The 19862-nt window shown below is 44.4% G+C and overlaps 1 protein-coding gene across 16 annotated transcripts in view; it reads left to right on the top strand.

Moving 5' to 3' along the window:
* The window catches only part of Bcs1 (mitochondrial chaperone BCS1), a 628019-nt gene that overhangs the window by 311270 nt on the left and 296887 nt on the right, over nucleotides 1-19862 (top strand). For 15 of the 16 annotated variants that reach the window (XM_075884748.1, XM_037429366.2, XM_075883899.1 and 12 more), the window contains one exon: nucleotides 19443-19506. The exons of the other annotated variant lie outside the window; for it this stretch is intronic. In XM_075884748.1, the coding sequence (XP_075740863.1) occupies nucleotides 19443-19506 (64 nt within the window). The remainder of the gene's footprint in view (nucleotides 1-19442; nucleotides 19507-19862) is intronic. 16 annotated transcript variants of the gene reach the window in all.

Raw genomic sequence — 19862 nt, 5'->3', positions numbered from 1 at the left:
TGTCTAAGAACTTTCTTCCTGTTGGGAAGCGGGAAGTTTCTATGAAAAACAAAGTTTGTGGAGTTTTGTAAAAAATTGGAATTGATATCACTTGCAAAAAGCATAGAGAATAGCAGAGGCAACTCTTTGACTTATTTTTTCACTGCCAATACCACTAGACAGAAGTACTTTTTAGAACTTTTTTTTTTGGGGGGGGGGGGGGGGCTGGCAACACAGTGTTAGCCTGTTTTTTTAGAAGAAATTGAAGTCGTTAGTGTACAATGATCCCTTTTGTACGATAAATGCAGATGATGTGGTGTAGTTCTTGAGTGGGAATACTAATGTTGAATATGGTTTCTGAGTTGACGTAGAAGATTTGTTTTATTTTGTAATCTAGCATGAGCTTATGTATTCAGTGCAAGCATGCATTGAGGGCTATGGGGCTGTGCTTTTCCAGAATTTTGTCTGTGTTCGTTTGAGCAATTTCATGAGCTGTTTAGAGTATTATCTTAAGGTCACTTTTATCGATATTAATGACCAGCTTTTGCAGTGAAATAGCATATATATCGGGTCCTGCCTGGCACCTTTACTTGTAGATATTTTTTAGCGAATGTGGATTGTTTTTTAAGCAAAAGTTTTAGCATGAGAAAGCTTGTAAAGGTTTTCAGGTATGTCTATGATTTTTTGGTTTTATTACCTCTAGGCTTCTACTACCCGGACTCTGTGACTAAGATTTTAGATGATTTTAGCCGACACGGACGAGGTTTTGTTTTTACATTTGAGCTCTCGTAGAACGGCGTTCTACAGTTTTTAGAATTAGGGCTCGAGTTTTCTGAAAATCATGTGTGTTGGTCCTACCATCCATGGGAAAATAAGGACATGATACATTCCAAGTCTGCACATTCGAAAAATGTAAGAGGAGTTGCGATGTAAGCCATGAAAGCGGCTATTAGGAAGTCATGCACTCACAAGGTCTAAGATAGCTTCACAAATCAGATCAGCCGACTTTTGGCTGCTGGGTTTCCCAAGTCTCTCTTGATTGCAGTGGTGGAAATGCTCATCCAGAATCCAGGTAAAGAAATCCACCAAGTGGGCGGACGTCATTCAGGACAAAGCGAGGCCTGTAGTGGTCCCGTATATGCATCAAATCTTTCATCAACTCAAGAAAGTGGCAGGCAGGCATGGTGTCACTTAGGGGCTGTTTGCCCCAAACAAGCTTTCCAAGCTATGCTGCTCTGCTCCTCTCTGCTCATACCTCTGGTCTGAGCAAAGGAGGGTGCAAATTATGACACGGTGTGACCTACGTCTTGTGTACTGTCGGCATGGTTTATGCCATTCCGCTCTCCTGTGGTAAGATCCATGTCGATAAAACTGGAAGATGTGTCAATGAGTGTCTCAAGGAACACTAGCAAAAGCTTAACAAGAATGCGGATAAAGGGGCCCATTTCGTGGTTCATATTAATGCATTGGAATCTGAACATGGCTACTTTCGACACTAGAACGCTATCTAGTGAGCGTAGTCTAGTTGTGCTATTCTAAGAATTAGAAGGTGTTAAATGCTATGTAATAGTGCTCAGCGAAGTTAGGAAGATATCTGAGGCTTATACAGCGCTGAAGAATGGACACATCTTATGCTACCGTGGATTAGTTGACGGAAAAAAACTAAGAGCGGGGTTTCTCATACACAAGAATATCACTAGCAACATAGAAGAATACTATAGCATCAGTGAGAGGGTAGCAAGTATTATAATTAAGTTTAACTAAAGGTATAAGATGAAGGTGGTACAGGCCTACGCGATTTGAGGCACTAAATGAGATAACCGACGTTAGCGTTGACACAATGAACGGTAATATTACTAGTGCCATCAAAGAGTGTGCAATTGAAGCTGAAGGTTCAGTCACTAGACTGGAAATTTCAAACTATCTCAGGAGACAAAAAATCTTGTTGAGAGGACAAGCAATGAAAGCCTCAAATGCAACCAACAAAATAGAGCTAGTGCAACTTTTGAAGTTATACAATAGGCGTAAAGTAGCCAATATCAGGAGGTATAACGGAAAGAATTGAGCAGGCTGTAAAAAGTGGCAGAAGCCTAAAAGCTGCGAAGGCAGACCTGTGCATAGGCAAAAAGGAAGGCAATGTCATAATTAATATGGATAGGATAGTTGAGACAGCGGAGGAGTTCTACGAGAGCTGTACAGAAGCCAAAAGAACCAGGAAGGTATTGGGAGAAACTATAATAGTCCAAGAGAATTCGACATCCTACCAGTAACGACAAGGGAAGTAAGGAAAGCCCTAGAAGGAATGCAAAGAAGCAAAGCCGCTTGGGAGGATAAAGTAACAAGGGACCTCCTGAAAGATGGCGGAGAAATAGTGTTAGAAAAATCAGCCACCTTATATACAAAGTGTCTCTTGACGAGAAGGGTACCAGAATCTCGGAAGAACGCCAACATCATCTTAATTCATAAAAAAGGAAATGTCAAGGACTTGAAAAATTACAGGCCAGTCAGCTTACTCTGTGTTTTCTACAATATATTTACAAAAATAATAGCTAATAAAATTAAGACGATATAGAATTCAATCAGCCAGAGGACCAAGCAGGATTTCATACTGGCTACTTCACAATACACCATATTTATACTATCAATCAGGTAATAGAGAAATGCGCTGAATACAACCAATCCCTATACATAGCTTTTATAGATTACGAGAAGGCATTTCATTCAGTTGAGACATCAGCAGTAATGCACAAGAATGAAGGCACTAAATGAAGGCACTACAAGATCGCGACATCGAAAAACCCTACATAAGCATACTGAAAGAAATATACAGAAGATCCACAGCCACCATAGGTCTCCACAAAGAAAGTGAAAGAATCCCAATAATGAAGGGTGTAAGGGTGTAAGGCCAGTTCGTGTGGTTGGGGTGAATGTACATGGCGATCATGTCCGATAGGGTCCGATGAAACCGTTCAGTCAATCCGTTGGTCTGCGGGTGGTAGCTAGAAGTGGTCTTGTGAACAGTGTTCGAGGCAGGCAAAACTTTTTCGACAATGGAAGAGAGAAAGACTTCGTCACGATCACTCAGGAGAATGCGTGGAGCTCCATGACGCAAAAAGATGTGGCGAAGAAAGAAATCGGCGATCTCAGTGACAGTCCCAGATGGTATAGAAGCTGTTTCTGTGTAGCGGGTAAGGTGGTCGACGGCCGTGACAATCCAGCGATTCCCATTAGATGATATAGGAAGAGGGCCATACAAGTCAATTCCAATGACTTCAAAAGGCGAGGCGGGACAAGGAAGAGATTGCATTAAGCCAGCCGTAGCAGTTGTCGACATGTTTTCGCCGTTGGCAACGGACACAGGAGGCGACGTACTTAGCGACGGCTGAAGAGAGGCCAGGGCAATAACAATGACTTCGTATTTTGTCGTAAGTCTTGTGATAGCCTAGATGAGCGGCGATTGGATCATCATGAAAGGCTTTCAGAACTTCACATTGCAGAGAACGTGGGATGACGGGTACCCACTTGTTGCCATCGATCTGGTAAATGTAGCGACATAAAGCATCACCGGCAAGCTTAAATTGTTTAATTTGTCAACGGAGTCTGGCGTTTAGAGGAGTATTAGAGCATGTCAAGTGGTCAACAATGGTGCGGCAGTATGGGTCGACACGTTGTTGTGAAACAAGGACGGATAGGGTGGCAGGTGATGAACTTAGCGCTGCGATTGGAGAGGTGCTGTCGTTTTGGAGTATCGATGGTGAGTGGCTTCCGCTGGGCAAAGGACAGCGTGATAGAGCATCAGCATCTTGATGCTTCTTCCCAGATCTGTAGGCGACATCGAAATCACACTCCTGCAAGCGAAGCGCCCAGCGACCGAGGCGAGCCGATAAGTTTTTCAGCGATGAAAGCCAGCATAGGGCGTTATGGTCGGTCACGACGCTAAAATGACGGCCTTGAAGATATGGCGGGAATCTTTGCACTGCCCAAACAACAGCAAGGCACTCCTGCTCGACGATAGTGTAGTTCTTTTTTGGAGTGGTAAGAGCACGACTTGCGTAAGCAACGACGCATTCGCGTGAGTTTTTGTCACGCTGCAAGAGTACCGCGCCAAGACCATGACTACTTGCGTCGGTGTGAAGGATGGTGGGTGCAGTGGAATCGAAGTGGCACAGTACCGGATTCGACGTAAGGGCTTGCTTCAATGCCATGAAAGCGCTTTCCCAGTCTTTGGACCAAATGAAGGGGACGTTCCTTGCGAGGAGTTGATAGACGGGAGACGCAAGTTCCGCGAAGCCACGTATGAAGCGCCGGAAGTAAGAAGATAACCCAAGAAAGCTGCGCAGGTCCTTTTGACGTAGTGGACGAGGAAAATGAGGACGGCAGCAAGTTTCTCGGGGTCGGGCCAAAGTCCTTCTTTGCTGACAAGGTGGCCGAGAACCTTGATTGTCTTGCTAGCAAAGGTACATTTCTTGGTGTTAAGTTGTAGACCGGCTTTTGCAAGGCATGTGAGGACTTCATCAAGACGTTGTAGATGCTGCAAGAACGTGGATGAAAACACTACTATGACATTGAGATAGCACCGACACGTTTTCCATTTCAAACCACACAATACGCCGTCTATCATGCGTTCGAAGGTGACAGGCGCATTACAGAGTCCAAAAGGCATCACATTAAACTCCTACAACCCATCTGGCGTTGAAAAGGCGGTCTTGTCTTTATCTCACTCCGACATTGGTATCTGCCAGTAGCTTGACCTAAGGTCGAGGCTAGAAAAATACTCTGCGCCCTGTAATGAATCCAGTGCATCGTCGATCTGAGGGAGGCGATAAACATCCTTGCGCGTTATTTTGTTTAGCGCACGGTAATCGACACAGAAGCGCACTGTCCCATCTTTCTTTTGAACGAGAATAACTGGGGATGACCAGGGACTAGAGTTAGGACGTATGATGTTGCGTCATAGCATGTCTGAGGCATTTTCCTCGATGATCTTGCGTTCTGCCTGAGACACGCGATATGGACGCTGATGTACAATACGAGAGCCGTCAGTCTGGATGCTGTGAGTAGCGGTGGTAGTCATGCTGAGGGCGGGCGAGTTCACGTCAAATAGAGAACGGTGTCCATTCAACAAGGCGAGCAAATCTTCAGTTTGATTAGGTGTTAAGTCAGTGCTTATGATTGCCGACACAGGTGTGGAAAAGGCATTGAATGGCAGTGATTGTGACTTTGGGACATCGTTGTGGTTGTTGTTCGGAAGAGTAACAATCTCAACAGGCTCACTGTCGACCGCGCAAGATACTGTTGAGCCACAGGGAAGCAGTACACACTCGGGCGTTTGATTTATGGCGGTTAGGTACGTAGACCCATCGAAGAAGAGAATAAGCCCTGGTGTGATCACAATGCCCCTATGTAGGGTATGGCCGTAAGGCAGAATTAGTACGTCACTATCCACAATGTCTGTGCAATTAACACTGATAATTTCTTCGATGTATGGCCGAAGTATTGTTAACGAAACCCATGGAAAACTAACCACTACCGTTGAAACTGTTCAAGAGGCCGTTCAAACCCAGAGCGCGAAGTTCATTGACCTAGAAAACTACACCCGCAGATCGAATTTGATAGTTTTTGGTATTGCTGAATCGCAAGATGAAACTGAATCCGATCTGCGACGTAAGGTTATTGATGAATTGTTTGGGAATAAGCTAGGTGTGAATTGCTCCTCTGTCGCTCGTATTCACAGGCTTGGACGCAATAAAGATAACAGGCCGATAATTCTATATTTCCAAGACTACAGGGAAAAACAGGCTATCTGGAAAAACGTTTCAAAACTTAAGGGCTCCAAGATTAGTATTGAAAACGACTACTGTGCGGAAACGCGTCGGAAACGTAAATTGCTTTGGCAGTCAGCTAAGGCAGATAAAGATGCCGGTAAAAATGTATTTCTTGTTGAAGATAAGCTCCGTATTGGTACCGACCTTTTCAGTTGGAACGACTCTTCAAACTCCCGTCAATGGCTGTCAAAGGTTAAAAAGCACCCCGCTAAGGCATAGCAATTCCCAACGTTCCAGCTTCGCTTGATATCTTTTAATGCTAGGAGCCTAGCTAACAAAATCGATAAGCTTGAAAATCTTCTTCTTTTATATGACCCACATATTTGCGTCATTACCGAGACCTGGCTACATGGTCTGATAAGTGACAACGAAATTGTGCCGCCTGGATATCAAGTTTTTAGGCGGGATAGAGGCTCTCGTGGTGGGGGCGTGGCGGTTATTGTAAAAGATTCCGTTGACGCCTGTCTCGCCGATCAAATTGCTGATCATGAAAGCATATTTTTGAAAATATCGCTTGACCATGTTACCTTCTTTCTTTGTGCTCTTTACCGTACACCTAATGCAGATGATATGTTTTTGATGAAATTATATGATCGACTTCTAAGTTTATGCGGGAAACACGTCTTGCTAACAGGTGATTTTAATTTGCCATCTATTGTTTGGGATAATTTAAGCTATGGCTGCTCTCCTTCGGGTGACTCAATTCTTGACATCATGTTTTTGCTCAACCTCAAGCAAGCGGTGGATGTCTGTACCCGAGGCGGGTCGATTTTGGATTTACTCTTTCTAAGTGAAATATTTTCTGATGGCCATGTTGCAATCGAACCGGGCATTTCTGATCATAAACTGATTTTTTTTACTTGGAATAAGGCTTTACATCATGCTAAAAATACTCAGCCTGCCACACTTATAAAGGAATTTACTAGGGCGAATGATGTAGCTATAATTGACTACCTTGAAACGCATATCGGATCCTTGTTACACAATGTTGAGACCTCTTGGCAATTGCTTGTTAGAACCATACGTCATTGTGTTGAAAATTTTGTACCGTGTCGAAAAACTTATAAGCATCGTGCAAACCCTTGGATTAGCCGTGAAATAATCCACATGAAGCGTAAAATTAAAAGGCTTCGCAAGAAGCATGTGCCAATGACACCCCAGCTTAACGTACTGAAAGACAAACTAAAAACAAGCTTGGCACAAGCAAGAAACACTTTTTATAGTAATACGCTGACTGAATTTCTTCAGAATAGCCCTCAAAAATTTTGGAGGTATTTAAGCGAGTCTAAGACAGGGAGTAGTAAAATGAAGGTTAATGGTGTAATAATAACTGATGCTCCAACTATTGCTGAACACTTTAATACATACTTCCAGAGCGTTTTTTCTCAAACCGATGATTATGAACTTGAGAATTTATTCGTTGACTCAGACAATGACCTATTAGTGACGCAAGAAGGCGTTTTGCACATGCTATTACAACTTGATCCCAAAAAACCTCCGGGGCCTGACGGCATTCCTAATGCTTTTTTTAACTGCTACGCTGAATACTTATCGGAATTCCTAACTGGACTTTTTAATCTTTCAATTGCTACGGGGGAAATACCGGCTGATTGGGGTATAGCACGTGTGAAACCAATTCATAAAAAAGGTGACCCCTTATCATTTGAGAATTACCGCCCTATTTCTATTACGAGCAGTTGTTGCAAGCTTCTTGAGCACGTTATTGCTAATTACGTGTATGAATTTCTCAGTGAACACAATGTTCTATCAAAGCATCAGCATGGCTTCAGAAGGGGGTTATCTACTGTTACCCAGTTAGTTACAACTGTCCATGAGTTTGCACGTGTGCTTGATGTTTCTGGGCAAACTGATGTACTGTTTTTAGATCTTTGTAAAGCCTTCGATAAAGTGCCACACGGGAAATTGTTACACAAATTACAGCGTATTGGACTACCTACAAAAATTGTTCTGTGGATTCAGGCTTACCTTCAAGATAGACGTCAGTATGTAGTGATTGGTAATTCTTCATCGACTGTTCTTCGTGTGTCCTCTGGAGTCCCACAGGGAAGCGTGCTAGGGCCACTTTTGTTTTTAATTTATGTTAATGATTTAGCTTCTCTTATTCCTGAAAATGTGTCTGTGCGTTTGTTCGCGGATGATTGCGTCATTTTTAAGCAAATTTCCTCACCGTGTGATCATGTGGCTTTACAAGATGCACTTATCGCTATCGATAACTGGTGTCAGAACGGGGGCATGCAGTTAAACACTAACAAAACTGTGCTTCTGCGCATCACCAGGAAGCTACGTCCTAGTCAATTCCACTATACTCTAAGAGGCACTAACATAAATAATGTAGACAAATATAAGTACTTGGGCGTCACACTCTCAAGCAAATTAACTTGGTCGACCCACATAACTGACATCACCACTTCTGCATTACGTAAGCTATGGTTTCTAAAAAGAAAACTAGCATCTGCACCCTCGCGTACTAAAATTCTAGCCTATAATGCCTGTGTTCGTTCTAAGCTTGAGTATGCTTCTATTATCTGGGATCCGCATACCAAGAAAGATATTATGAATCTGGAACGTATTAACAGAAAGGCTGTAAGGTTTATTTTTGGCAAATATCGTAGGTTTGATTCCCCGACCACCTTAATGCAATTAAACGACATTTCTACTTTAGAAGCTCGGAGAAAGTTCAGTCGTCTTTCCTTTCTTTACAATTGTTTGTGTGGTATTGTAAAAATTGATCTCCCTGACTGTGTTAAACTGCTCTCAGTACGACGTACTCGTCATGGTCATGAACATGCTCTAACCCCTATTTTTGCCCGATCAAATGCTTTTAAATATAGTTTTTTTCCTAGAACTGTCGATGACTGGAATTGTTTGCCGTGTGACATCTTTCATTCTAATAAGTTTCTTGGTGACCTTGAGCGTCACCTTCTTTCTTAACCTTTTGTTTCTTTTGCATTGTTGTCTGTTGTTTTCTACAATTACGTTTTGATGTATCCACTCCTGCTTGGGCCAGCACATTGGCCTGCAGTATTGTGAAATAAATAAAAATAAAAAAAGTATGTAATTTGACATGGTGACAAGGTGAGTGTGTCCACCGTGTTCAAGCGGAGAAGAGTCAGTGGCATTTAGATGCAGGAGGCGCTGATGACAAGATATGAAAGCGGACGCAGAAGACAAGAAATCTCACCCCAGAATGAGAGCGTGGGTGCACTCACGAAATATCTCGAAAACAATGTTATGACGAATGCCTTCTATGCAGACACGAACGGTACACTGTGCACGTGGACGAATGAGAGCGTTTGTCGCCGCACATAGAAGTGGGCCGCCATAAGGCGTGGTAACTTTTCGAAGGCGGGAACAAAAATCAGCACGAATAATCGAAACGGCAGCGCCAGTGTCTACAAGAGCCTCAACGCGCACACCTTCTACAAACACTACTATCAAATTCGATGGCCGCTCTGGAGGAATTGTTAGCTGTCCGGTGGATGCAGTTCACAATATATACTCACAATGCGCTCACAATATGTACTTCTATGATATATTTGTCATGTCAGGTTAACGTGAATTGTAGTTAAGTGCCATTCACTGAAAATGGTTAACATAGCATATCAGCTTATCGCTTTTAGTTTTCTAATACTCATGTGCCTGTTGGCATCGTTGCACAGGTGCAAATAACTGGTTATACAGTCGAATCTCAATAATTCCAACGCGCTTATTTCGAAGTTTCGGTTAATTCGAACTCACGCTAAAGTGCCGTCAAAGCTATGTGTATTCTAATGGGTGAAAATGACCTGTGATTCGAACGCGCGATCACTTGCGACAATTAATTAGAACATACCACGCTCCGAAAATGCTCTCAGCACCCCGCCCAATCCTGCGGCAGCATCTTCGACACCTCAACGCTGAGCGCGAAGGAAAAGAAAAGAAAAGGCTGCGGTGGAATGTTTGCTCTCTCCCAAATGCCGATTTGCGACATGCCTGTGCACGCTTCTCCCTTTTCTGCCCTGCCACGTTACGACTCTTCTCCTTCCAACGCCACGTGCAAGAGAAGAGAGGGAGAGAAAAAAAATAAAAGCTGTCGCGGAGTGTGGTTCTGTCTTATGGGCAGGTGCCACACTTCTTCTTTTCTAGTCCCTGCCACGTAACGCTTCTCCTTTCAAGGACGCGCACGAAGAGAGCAAAAAAAAAAAAAACTGCTGTGGAGTGTTGGTTTATCTGAAATGCCGATCTGCTTTTCTCCGTGTGGAGATGCTCCTCCTTTCTTGTCACGTGCTGGCCACGCTGCGGCTTTGGTGCAGAGGGTAGTAGCGGCGATGCAGTCGTCGTTGTTGTTTTCGAATGTCGGCATTGGACATTGCCGTGCAACTTCTCTTGTCAGGAGAATGCTGAAGCCGAAGTAGACATGTTTTGCAAGCTGCGTGTGAAATTGATTGACTCGCTACAAGGGAAACGTGTGCAGACGTGCATCACGAATTACTTCAAATAATAACGCATGTCCTGTGATTTGTAAATAAATGTGTCTTCTGTAACTTGCCCCTCGTGTGTTAGCTCAATGTACATGCGCCACTGCATGGGGAGCCCTCTGTTTACTTAGCTTTCATTAATTCGAACTTCTTTTAATTCGAACAAATTTTCAGGCACCTTCGAGTTCGAATTATCAAGATTCGACTGTATAAACACCTGCGACTGTTCAATATATGTATGTGTGTGCAACATTTGTACGTATATTTAGCGTCATTTCATAACATGTCCCTCAATAAAAAAATTACAACATGCTCACCTTCCCACCACATGCTTGGCATAACGTCGATTCCCAAGGTACGTGCGATCTGCCGAATTTTTTTAAGAATTCTGGACTTTTACTCAAATTGCATGTCTGAAAGTGCATTACCTAACTGCTTCGTTACCATGTCTATTCAAATCGACCACCGGTTATCGACGCTTTTCGATCATCGATTTACACGTGTTAACTTTCTTTCTCATGCGCCCAGAACTTTCTAGTAGTTAGTTCAGCCACTGAACTTTCAGAATTTTTTATAATTTGCTGACTTGGGCAACGTAGAGATTTTTTACAGACTTTTGCATGAACCAATTTGCGTGTGTAGTTGGAAAAATTCACTATGTTGGCAAACCTGACAGAAGTGTGTGCCCTTTGTGGTTATGCTACAGTAACATCGAAGTTCTGTTATGAAAAGTGCTGTGGCATGACGTCACATATCACCTGGGCATTCATTACGGGCATTGCTGTGCGGCCTATCATGTGGTTCTCTGCCTATATATACGTGTGTGTTCTGTAATAAGGTTATCATTTGTTCTTGCAATGCTCTCGGTTCCTCACGTTATAACACTGGCAACGAGGACGGGATCCACCCCCTGTTCTAGCTCAGTACGAAGGCAGTATCGTGGATAACAAGCAATCGACGGCCTCAGAACAAAATCAACAGTGTTCCTGGCTCGGACTGAGGCAACTCGGCGGCTGCGAACTTCGCCGAGGTTCAACGTCTTCGCCGGAAGAGCAACTGACCGATAAGTACACTGCACCTTGTCTGAATGATGGCGCGACTAGGAAAGCTAGGCGAGTTTGACGAGTAGGATCCGAATTTTGAATCCCATTTGGAACTTTTCGAGCACTTTGTCACCGCTAATGACAACAAAAAGGAAAAGAAGCTCGCAGTATTGCCCCGCCACGGTGGTCTAGTGGCTAAGGTACTCGACTGCTGACCTGCAGATCGCGGGATCAAATCCCGGCTGTGGCGGCTGCATTTTCGATGGAGGCGGAAATGTTGTAGGCCCGTGTACTCAGATTTGGGTGCACGTTAAAGAACCCCAGGTGGTCAAAATTTCCGGAGCCCTCCACTATGGCGTCTCTCATAATCATAAGGTGGTTTTGGGACGTTAAACCCCACAAATCAATCAATCAGTGCTCGAAAGTTTGGTATACAGTACCCGCTGTTCCTTGAGACAAGACTTTCGAAGAAGTCACAGTGCTGTTGAAGAAGCACTATAGCCCACAGTGCTCAACCATTGCCGAACGTTGCAAATTTAACAAGCGAGCACAAGAGGAACAGGAAAGCGTCGAGGACTTCATAGTGGCCTTGAAGCATTTAGCAAGGAAGTGCAGCGTCGGCCAGTTTCTACAAGACGGGCTGCGAGACCGAATAGTGGCAGGCATAAGACTTGAAGAAACAAAAGTTGCATCATTTGTGGAAGAAGATTTAACCTTTGAGAAGGCATGCAACATAGCCCTGGTTAGAGAGCAGGCCGCGCGACAGACAGCGTTACTGCATGCCGAGGGCAAAGAAGCAGTGGTGCATGCCATAGCGATAAGACGCCCGGGAGGCGAAAAGAAAGAGAAGCTTCAGAAGTTCAAGGAAGCTAAGCGAGCCTGTGAAAGATGTTGCAAAGTGCATGCGGATAATGTTTGCTGGTAAAAGAATGCCCAGTGTCACAACTGTTCGCAAATTGGTCATCTGCAGAAGATGTGTCCCAGTAAACACTGAGAATTCCAGACTGCCAACATTGTGGACCGTGCTGATAGTGACTTTGAATTAAAGGGTTACCATGTTAATAATACAGTGTGTTCTGGGTATGAGATGGAGGTAAACGTCGAAGGGCAGGACTTCTGCATGCCAATTGATACAGGAGCTACTGTTACAATAATTCCTGAGAGCGTGAGGCTTAAAGCATTTCCTCATGTAAAGTGCAAGCCATCTCGTGTCACCCTAAAGACATACACCGGGGAACCTGTTCCCATAATGGGCCAATGCGACGTTTCAGTCACGAAGGGAAACCAGTGTTTGCGACTGCCCCCAATTATTGTAAGTGATCACGGCAAGCAGCTGCCCTTGCTGATGGGGCAAAGTTGGCTCGAAAGGCTCAGGCTTGACTGGAAAAATGTGTTCGCTCGAAGTGTCAGAGATTCTAACAAAGTAGAAACGGGAAAAGGGAAGTTTCCAGAGGTGTTTTCCAAGGAACTCGACAGACTAAAAGGATACGAAGCAAGAATATTGCTAAGCCAGAATAGTACACCCATTTTCGGAAAGGCACACAACGTGCCCTTTGCACTTTGAGAGAAAGTAGAGAGTGAGCTACAACGGCTAGAGAAAAGCGAGGTGTTTTCCAAGGAACTCGACAGACTAAAAGGATACGAAGCAAGAATATTGCTAAGCCAGAATAGTACACCCATTTTCGGAAAGGCACGCAACGTGCCCTTTGCACTTTGAGAGGAAGTGGAGAGTGAGCTACAACGGCTAGAGAAAAGCGGCGTTATCCGCCTGGTAAATCGGAGCGATTGGGCGACACTAGTAGTCATGATTAACAAGAAAGATAGTTCGCTGAGATTTTGCAGAGACTACCAGGTCACAATTAATTCTGTGTTAAAAACCGACCACTACCCACTGCCCAAACCAGAAGATGTGTACTCTGCAATAGCTGGCGGCAAAGCGTTTTGTGTGTCAGCCGCATATCGGCGAATTCTGCTTTCTGCCGAGTCCCGACCACTGCTTACTATTAATACTCACAAGGGGCTGTTCGAGTTCCAACGCTTATCATTCGGGGTAGCCAGCAGACCCACCATTTTTCTGTCTTTCATAGATGAGGTATCCAAGCGTCTACCACACGTGGGGTGTTTTATAGATGACGTCATTATGTCGGGGAACACTTCGCAGACTGTCAAAAGACGCTGGAACTAGTCCTGCATCGCCTTAGTGACTACAACGTTGCACTGAAAGAGGAAAAGTGCCATTTTTTTCAGAGCACTGTGACATATCTCGGACACACAGTGTGCTCTGAGGGTATCTATCCTACAGAGAAACAAATAAAGGCGATCACAGAAGCGCCCGCCCGAACCTACGTGCCAAATGGAGCTGAAGGCTTATCTAGGCATGCTAACATTTTATGCAAAGTGTTTAAATAACCTTGCCTACATGGCAGAGCCCCTGTACCGTCTGTTGCGCAAGGGCGAAAAGTGGGCGTGGACACGGGAGTGCAGCAAAGCTTTTGCTTCTTAGAAACGGTTGTTTGTGAAAAGTAATGTGCTCTCTTTTTACGGTGTCGCGAAACTGATTGCTCTGTCATGTGATGCTTGGTCGTATGGGTTGGGAGCTGCCATTTTTCATGTTACCCCAGTTGAGCACGAGGCCAGTGGCGTTTGCATCAAGAACACTTACATCAGCTGAGAAGAATTACGTCAAAGCGAGCAGGAAGCATTAGCAGTGATGTTTGGGATGAAAAAATTTCATCGCTACTTGTATGGACGAGAGTTCACTCTTTATACAGATCATCAGCCACTTCTCGGAATTTTAGGTCAAGACAAGCCAGTGCCGGCACTTGCCGCCGCACGAATGCAAAGATGGGCAATTACTTTGGGAGCGTACAATTATAAGCTAAAATACCGAAAGGGAAAAAATTTTGAGGTGGCTGATGCTCTGTCTCGGCTTCCATGGTCTATTGTAGTTCTTGACGAGCCTTCCGAGTGTCTCTTGCTCTTTGACAGCATGCCCCTCAGTTTGGATACGGTGGTGAGAACCACATTACGTGATCCCGCTCTATCTCCCGTGATGCACTTTATATTAAACAAGTGGCCCTCAGAGTGCTCTGAAGCATTTAGACCATTTCATTTGCGGCGCGACGAGCTATCGGTAGAGAAATACTGCATAACTTGGGGATCAAGAGTAATCATTCCAGATAAGCTCCGGCCGCAGGTCTTGCAGCTGTTGTACAAGGATCACCCGAGATCAAGCCACATGAAAGCAAGAAGCTATGCAAGAAGCTATGTGTGGTGGCCTGGCCTCTACTTTTCTGTTAAGAACTATGTCCGACAATGCCGCAAGGGCCAGGCCGTCCAAAAAGCGGCTCCACCGGTTCCTTTGCAACCATAGAATTACCCCACAAAGCCCTGGCAACGCATGCACATAAACTATGCTGTAAAGGGTTCGCAGGCGTTCCTAGTCCTCGTGGACGTGTTCTCTACATGGATCGAGGTCTTACTAGGGTCATCCACTACTGCTAACAAAACCACTGAAAAGCTATGTAGCGTGTTTGCCGCGTATGGTCTGCCAGAGGTACTGGTGAGTCATAACGGACCCCAATTCATTTCAGAAGAGTTCGGGGCTTTTTTGAGACTGAACGGGGTAAGGCACATCAAGACGCTGCCGTACCAGGCGGCCTCTAATGGAGCGGCCGAGCGTCTGGTTCAGATGACCAAACAAACCCTGTCAAAGTATGTCTTACAGGACAAGGTTAGCGACCAGAAACACACATTATTGGAATGTTTGGATAGCTATCTAAGGAGCTATAGGAACACTCCCCACAGTACCACTGGCCAGACCCCGGCAGAACTATTTTTGAAGAGACGGCCAAGGTTAAAGCTTTCGTTGCTAAAGCCAGATTTTGAGCTCTCGATGCGTGAGCAGCAGCAACGTACCAAACTGCAAAATGACATGTCACACGGGGTTTCACGATGTTTTGCTGTGGCGGACGCTGTGTGGGTGAAGACAGTGCGAGGTGAGACGGTGTCTTGGGACGATGGTGTCGTGACACAGGTTGTTAGTCCCGTAACCTATCTGGTGAAAGTATCGCAGGCACTGTGATTTACGCATGCTGACCACATCAGAGCCCGCTACGCAACCCCGTATTCCGCAAGCCATACGCAAGTGCAACCTGTTCAACCCTCGCAAGACGCCATCCCTCAGATGGTTCCCAGGCCGTATGGGCCTATGGTCGGGTTGCCTCTCGGAGATCAACGCACGACAGAATCTGCCACAGTTCCCCTGCCGGCATCTACATCACCCACGGTCAGAACCGCTGCCTCTGGGTCGTCGGACCCTCCTGGCGCTCTAGGTGTGTCATCGGCAGCCGAATGTGCAACCCGGCGGTGTAGTGAATGTGTGCGACGTGGCCCGGACAGATACCAGCCGAGTGACTTTTGAAAGTAATCCGTGGGGGAAGGAGTGTTGTGGCGTGACTTCACATATTACCTGGGCATCCAGTACGGGCATTGCGGTGCGGTCTATCACGTGGTTCTCTGCCTATATACACGTGTGTGTTCTGTAATAAACTTATCATTTGTTCTTGCAATGCTGTTGGTTCCTCACGGTATAACAAAAAGAAACTTTGCAAGCCAAACATCGAATTGATGTGTTAGCTATGCAATTGGACCGAGTTGAGCAGTAATAATTGTCAGAAATTTTAGCCAGCTTATCAATAGAGAGGTGTTGCTAGAAGTCAGGGAAGAATTTTTCTACAAAAAAATATTTCCCAAGGTCTGCCACATGTATAAAGTGTGCAGGTGACTCTCACCGGCAGTTTCTAGCTGCTTTGGTTTTGCTTGTATTGTTTCGCTTGTATCGTTGCTTGTATCAGACACAGGGTTACATCTAGTGTGACTAGTCGCTCGTATTACGTGGTCATCACGCGCGTATGGGAGGGCAACAGCACTGTAATACACAACACATGCGCTGATTGAAACTGTCTTGTGACTTCATCTGAATTGAGCAAAAACGAGCTGAGATTTCGTGCATGACAGCACCTCAGCTTCAAGTTTTATGGGGACGATGTTTTGCGTCAGCCTGAGACTCCCGTAGCCGATCACGAGTTTGTTTTGTTTATATCCCCAAGTTGTCTCCTCCGCTGCAAGTGTAAATAGCTTCTGACCTTTGTGGATATTCTTATGGTTACTCAGGTTACGTGCGTGGTCCACACTTTGCTAGGGCGCGGTGTGGTGGTGCTGGCTGCAGAGCTTCTCCTAACGGCAAGAAAGCCCTCAGAGCACATCTTTGCCTGACTAAAGAGCAGTGCGATACATTTTAGAACTGCACGGGATATTGACCTTTTTTTATTACGATATGCACAAAGATGAAAAGGAATATGCTTTGATGCATATATTGGAGCGCGAATCTATGCAGAGTGACGTGGCTCATGGAAAGAGGTGACGCTAGAGGAAATATCAAAGTTCATTCGGCATCTCATTTATAAAGGGATTTTTCACATCACGGGTAGCCATATATATTCGAATACCTACAGGCTCTTGTCGCAAGGCAATGAAAATTTACTGAGGAGAGTGTATGAGTACACTGGCGTCTCACGAAAAACTATGCAATGCTTCACCGCATGGCATGAACAATGAAGCAGCAGCTCGATTCTGATTTTCTTTGTCTATGTGAAGAGAAACATTTTGTACATTAATTATTTTTATATTGTTTCTGGGTCACTTATCTGCAAAATGTATATTTTGAAGTTTCTTCAGTAATTCGCAAGAGTGGAAGCTTGGGCTAGTTGGTGCGTAGTCATATTTGCAAGATGTTTCAGCGCGCGAACAAAGGAAAAAGGACAGGGTAAACAGAAAGAGCGCTGACTTCCAGCTAATTTTGTTAGTTGGAAGTCAGCGCTCTTGCAAAGCCTCTGCCCTAGAAAAATTGCAGAGGCTTTGCAAAGGGGTCAATGCACCTCGTGCAAATTCTGCCTCGTGCTCTGTCGCGCACAGGACACGCTACGTCCCATGCGTAGTGGGAGTCGTATACTTGATTCCACTGACGTGTGGGTGCATCTATGTCGGGCAAACCAGCAGGTGCATAAATGACCGCCTCCGAGAACACCGAAACAATGTGCACAATGTGGCACAAGGGCATCTTGGCATTCATTGCCGAGATTGTGGGTGCACCCCTCTCTTTGATCAGTGCTCAATATTGGCAAGGCACAGGGACCAGCTTACCCGAGAAATTATCGAAGCCGAAAAAATACACTTGCTAGGAGATAAATGTGTAAGCACATCATCGATTGCTTTATCACAGGCTGAACGTGATTACCTGGCTGGGCTTTGAGGCAATAGAGGACCCGTCACACGTGTTTTGTTACTGATGTGTAGATTAGGCTTGCATTTTACCTTCATGCTCTGTTATCATCCTTTTTAGCAGTATATATTCTTGCCACTCTGTGAAATAAAGTTAGTTGGAAGTCAGCACTCTTTCTGTCTACCCTGTCTTTTTTCTTTTGTTCGCGTGCTGAAACATCTTGCAAATATGATTCTTCAGTAAGTTTCGTTGTAGCGCACGTAAATAACAGGAAGAAATGTACAGACACATGTACACACACATGTACATGCACATGTACAGACACATATGTGTCTGCATATGCCTTCACTTATGTCTACATATGTGTCTGTACATGTGCCTTCATTTCTTCCTGTTATTTACGTGCGCTACAACGAAACTTACTGAAGATGAGCTACCAACAAGCCCGCGTGGCATCTCTTGTGAACTTTATTGCTTACTTTTGTTTGTTTTGAATATTTTTGCATATATAGTGTTTTTTATTCCACTGTTTACCAGCTGGTGACGAAAAAATTTCACCCTTTTCACAAAGCTTTATTCATTTTAAAATATTTTTGTTGCTCTACAACCTATATTTTTTGAAAAGAGCATTTCATTCTGCAAAGTTTAGTATGCTGCAATGTGGGCTGGAGTACTTTTCAAACTGGCGAAAATGATCTTCCTGAGACATATGAAATACAACCATTCTTGCCTGGTAATGAAATAAACAAAAACCCCTACCACTCCCGCGACTCCCACATTTCAAAACCTCCGAGACTTCAAAAGTGAGCTTTGCTGCAAGGCTACATCGTCGTGCGGTGCAGCGTACTGCAAATTCCAAAGGGTGCGTTGGGGTTGTGGGCTGGATTCAGCACCTTGGAATTTCTTTTCTTCCTTCTTTTCATGGATTTGGTGTCCTATGACCTTTAAAGAATGACTCCCAACACCCAGAATTTCATAACCGATAACACATGTGGGCATTGCTCTCAGTGGGTTATCTTATCATTAAAAATTGATGGTGCAGCAGATTTTCATTGGAATAGCCAATCATTATAAAACCGGTATTTTCATTAGGAGATTCAACTATAATTGGGTTTGCACTTGTATTTTGCATCCTTGGTTCATCTCTCTGTAAATGGATTTCTTTTTTAATGGAACATTGGTCTTTGGTTCCTTTCGGTTTCATTTAATGAAAGTCTACTACTGTACTTTGCTTGTTTAGATGAGGAATGCCTAGGGTGTTGTCGAAGGACCTTGCCTTACCATATATGGCGTCAGTTGCTCTGATTGAGTGCTCCCTTTTGTGACATTTGGGAAACTGGGGCATCCTTTTAAGTGCACAGCAGACTGACAATCAATGCGACCGGAGATTCTTGACGAGAGTGTCTGGCCTTTTACAGTGTCTGATTTAGTTGATGCATTTAAAAGAAGTCAGAGCCTACAATTTCAATTCCGAAATAAGACTGCATAAACAAATAATTGCTGATAGGTACAAAATTTATGGAGTAATGTATATGCTTGAAAATTCCCCCTAAATTTTACAAAGAAGTTAAGGTGGATAAATACAACCTAGTAAAAAAATATGGTAACTAGTCAGGCATCAGCATAAATTTTTTTCATGTAGTGGGAATAGGGAGCTGGATTAAGTGAGTATTACATTGTACAAGCATAGTTGAAGGACAGGGTCATTGTAGAAATTGCCCACCTTGCGTTTTCTACTGTCTATCGTCTGTTTAGCTTGATTGAGGTCGTCATTTCTGTCTCTTTGCTGACCATGTTTGAGCCTCTTAGCACCATGGATAACATCTTGCTGCAGGCATCCCATATCGAAGAGGATACCTGCTGTATGGACCTCCAGGTTGTGGCAAAAGCAGTTTCATGTGAGTTACTGTCATGAAAATTCCAGGAGAGCTGGAATGGAAGAACATACAATTAACAGTGAGCGATTGCACCAAACTGTGCCAAGAGGTCAAAGCTGCTCCATCTTGCCACATTTTGGCAAAAATCTCGTAATTTTCACCGATTGTGTGTCAAGACATTATATTTCAGGCCTTTCAGAAAAGAGCAAAAACTTGGAGGGTTCTTCAGTGTAGCATTCTTCAAAAGCACAGCTTGATAGCGTAATCGACCAACTGCGCATGGCCTTCTTGACTGCTAACCTGGGTTTATTCAGTTTTCAGCGCATGCCTCAACCCTGCCGTAAGGAAGCGAATGACCATGCATGTAACATTATTGG

The sequence above is a fragment of the Rhipicephalus microplus genome, chromosome 1 (genome assembly GCF_043290135.1).
Source record: "Rhipicephalus microplus isolate Deutch F79 chromosome 1, USDA_Rmic, whole genome shotgun sequence".
Lineage (NCBI taxonomy): Eukaryota > Metazoa > Arthropoda > Arachnida > Ixodida > Ixodidae > Rhipicephalus > Rhipicephalus microplus.
Note: the sequence above shows the minus strand (reverse complement) of the source record. Positions and strands in the feature narration are given on the sequence as shown.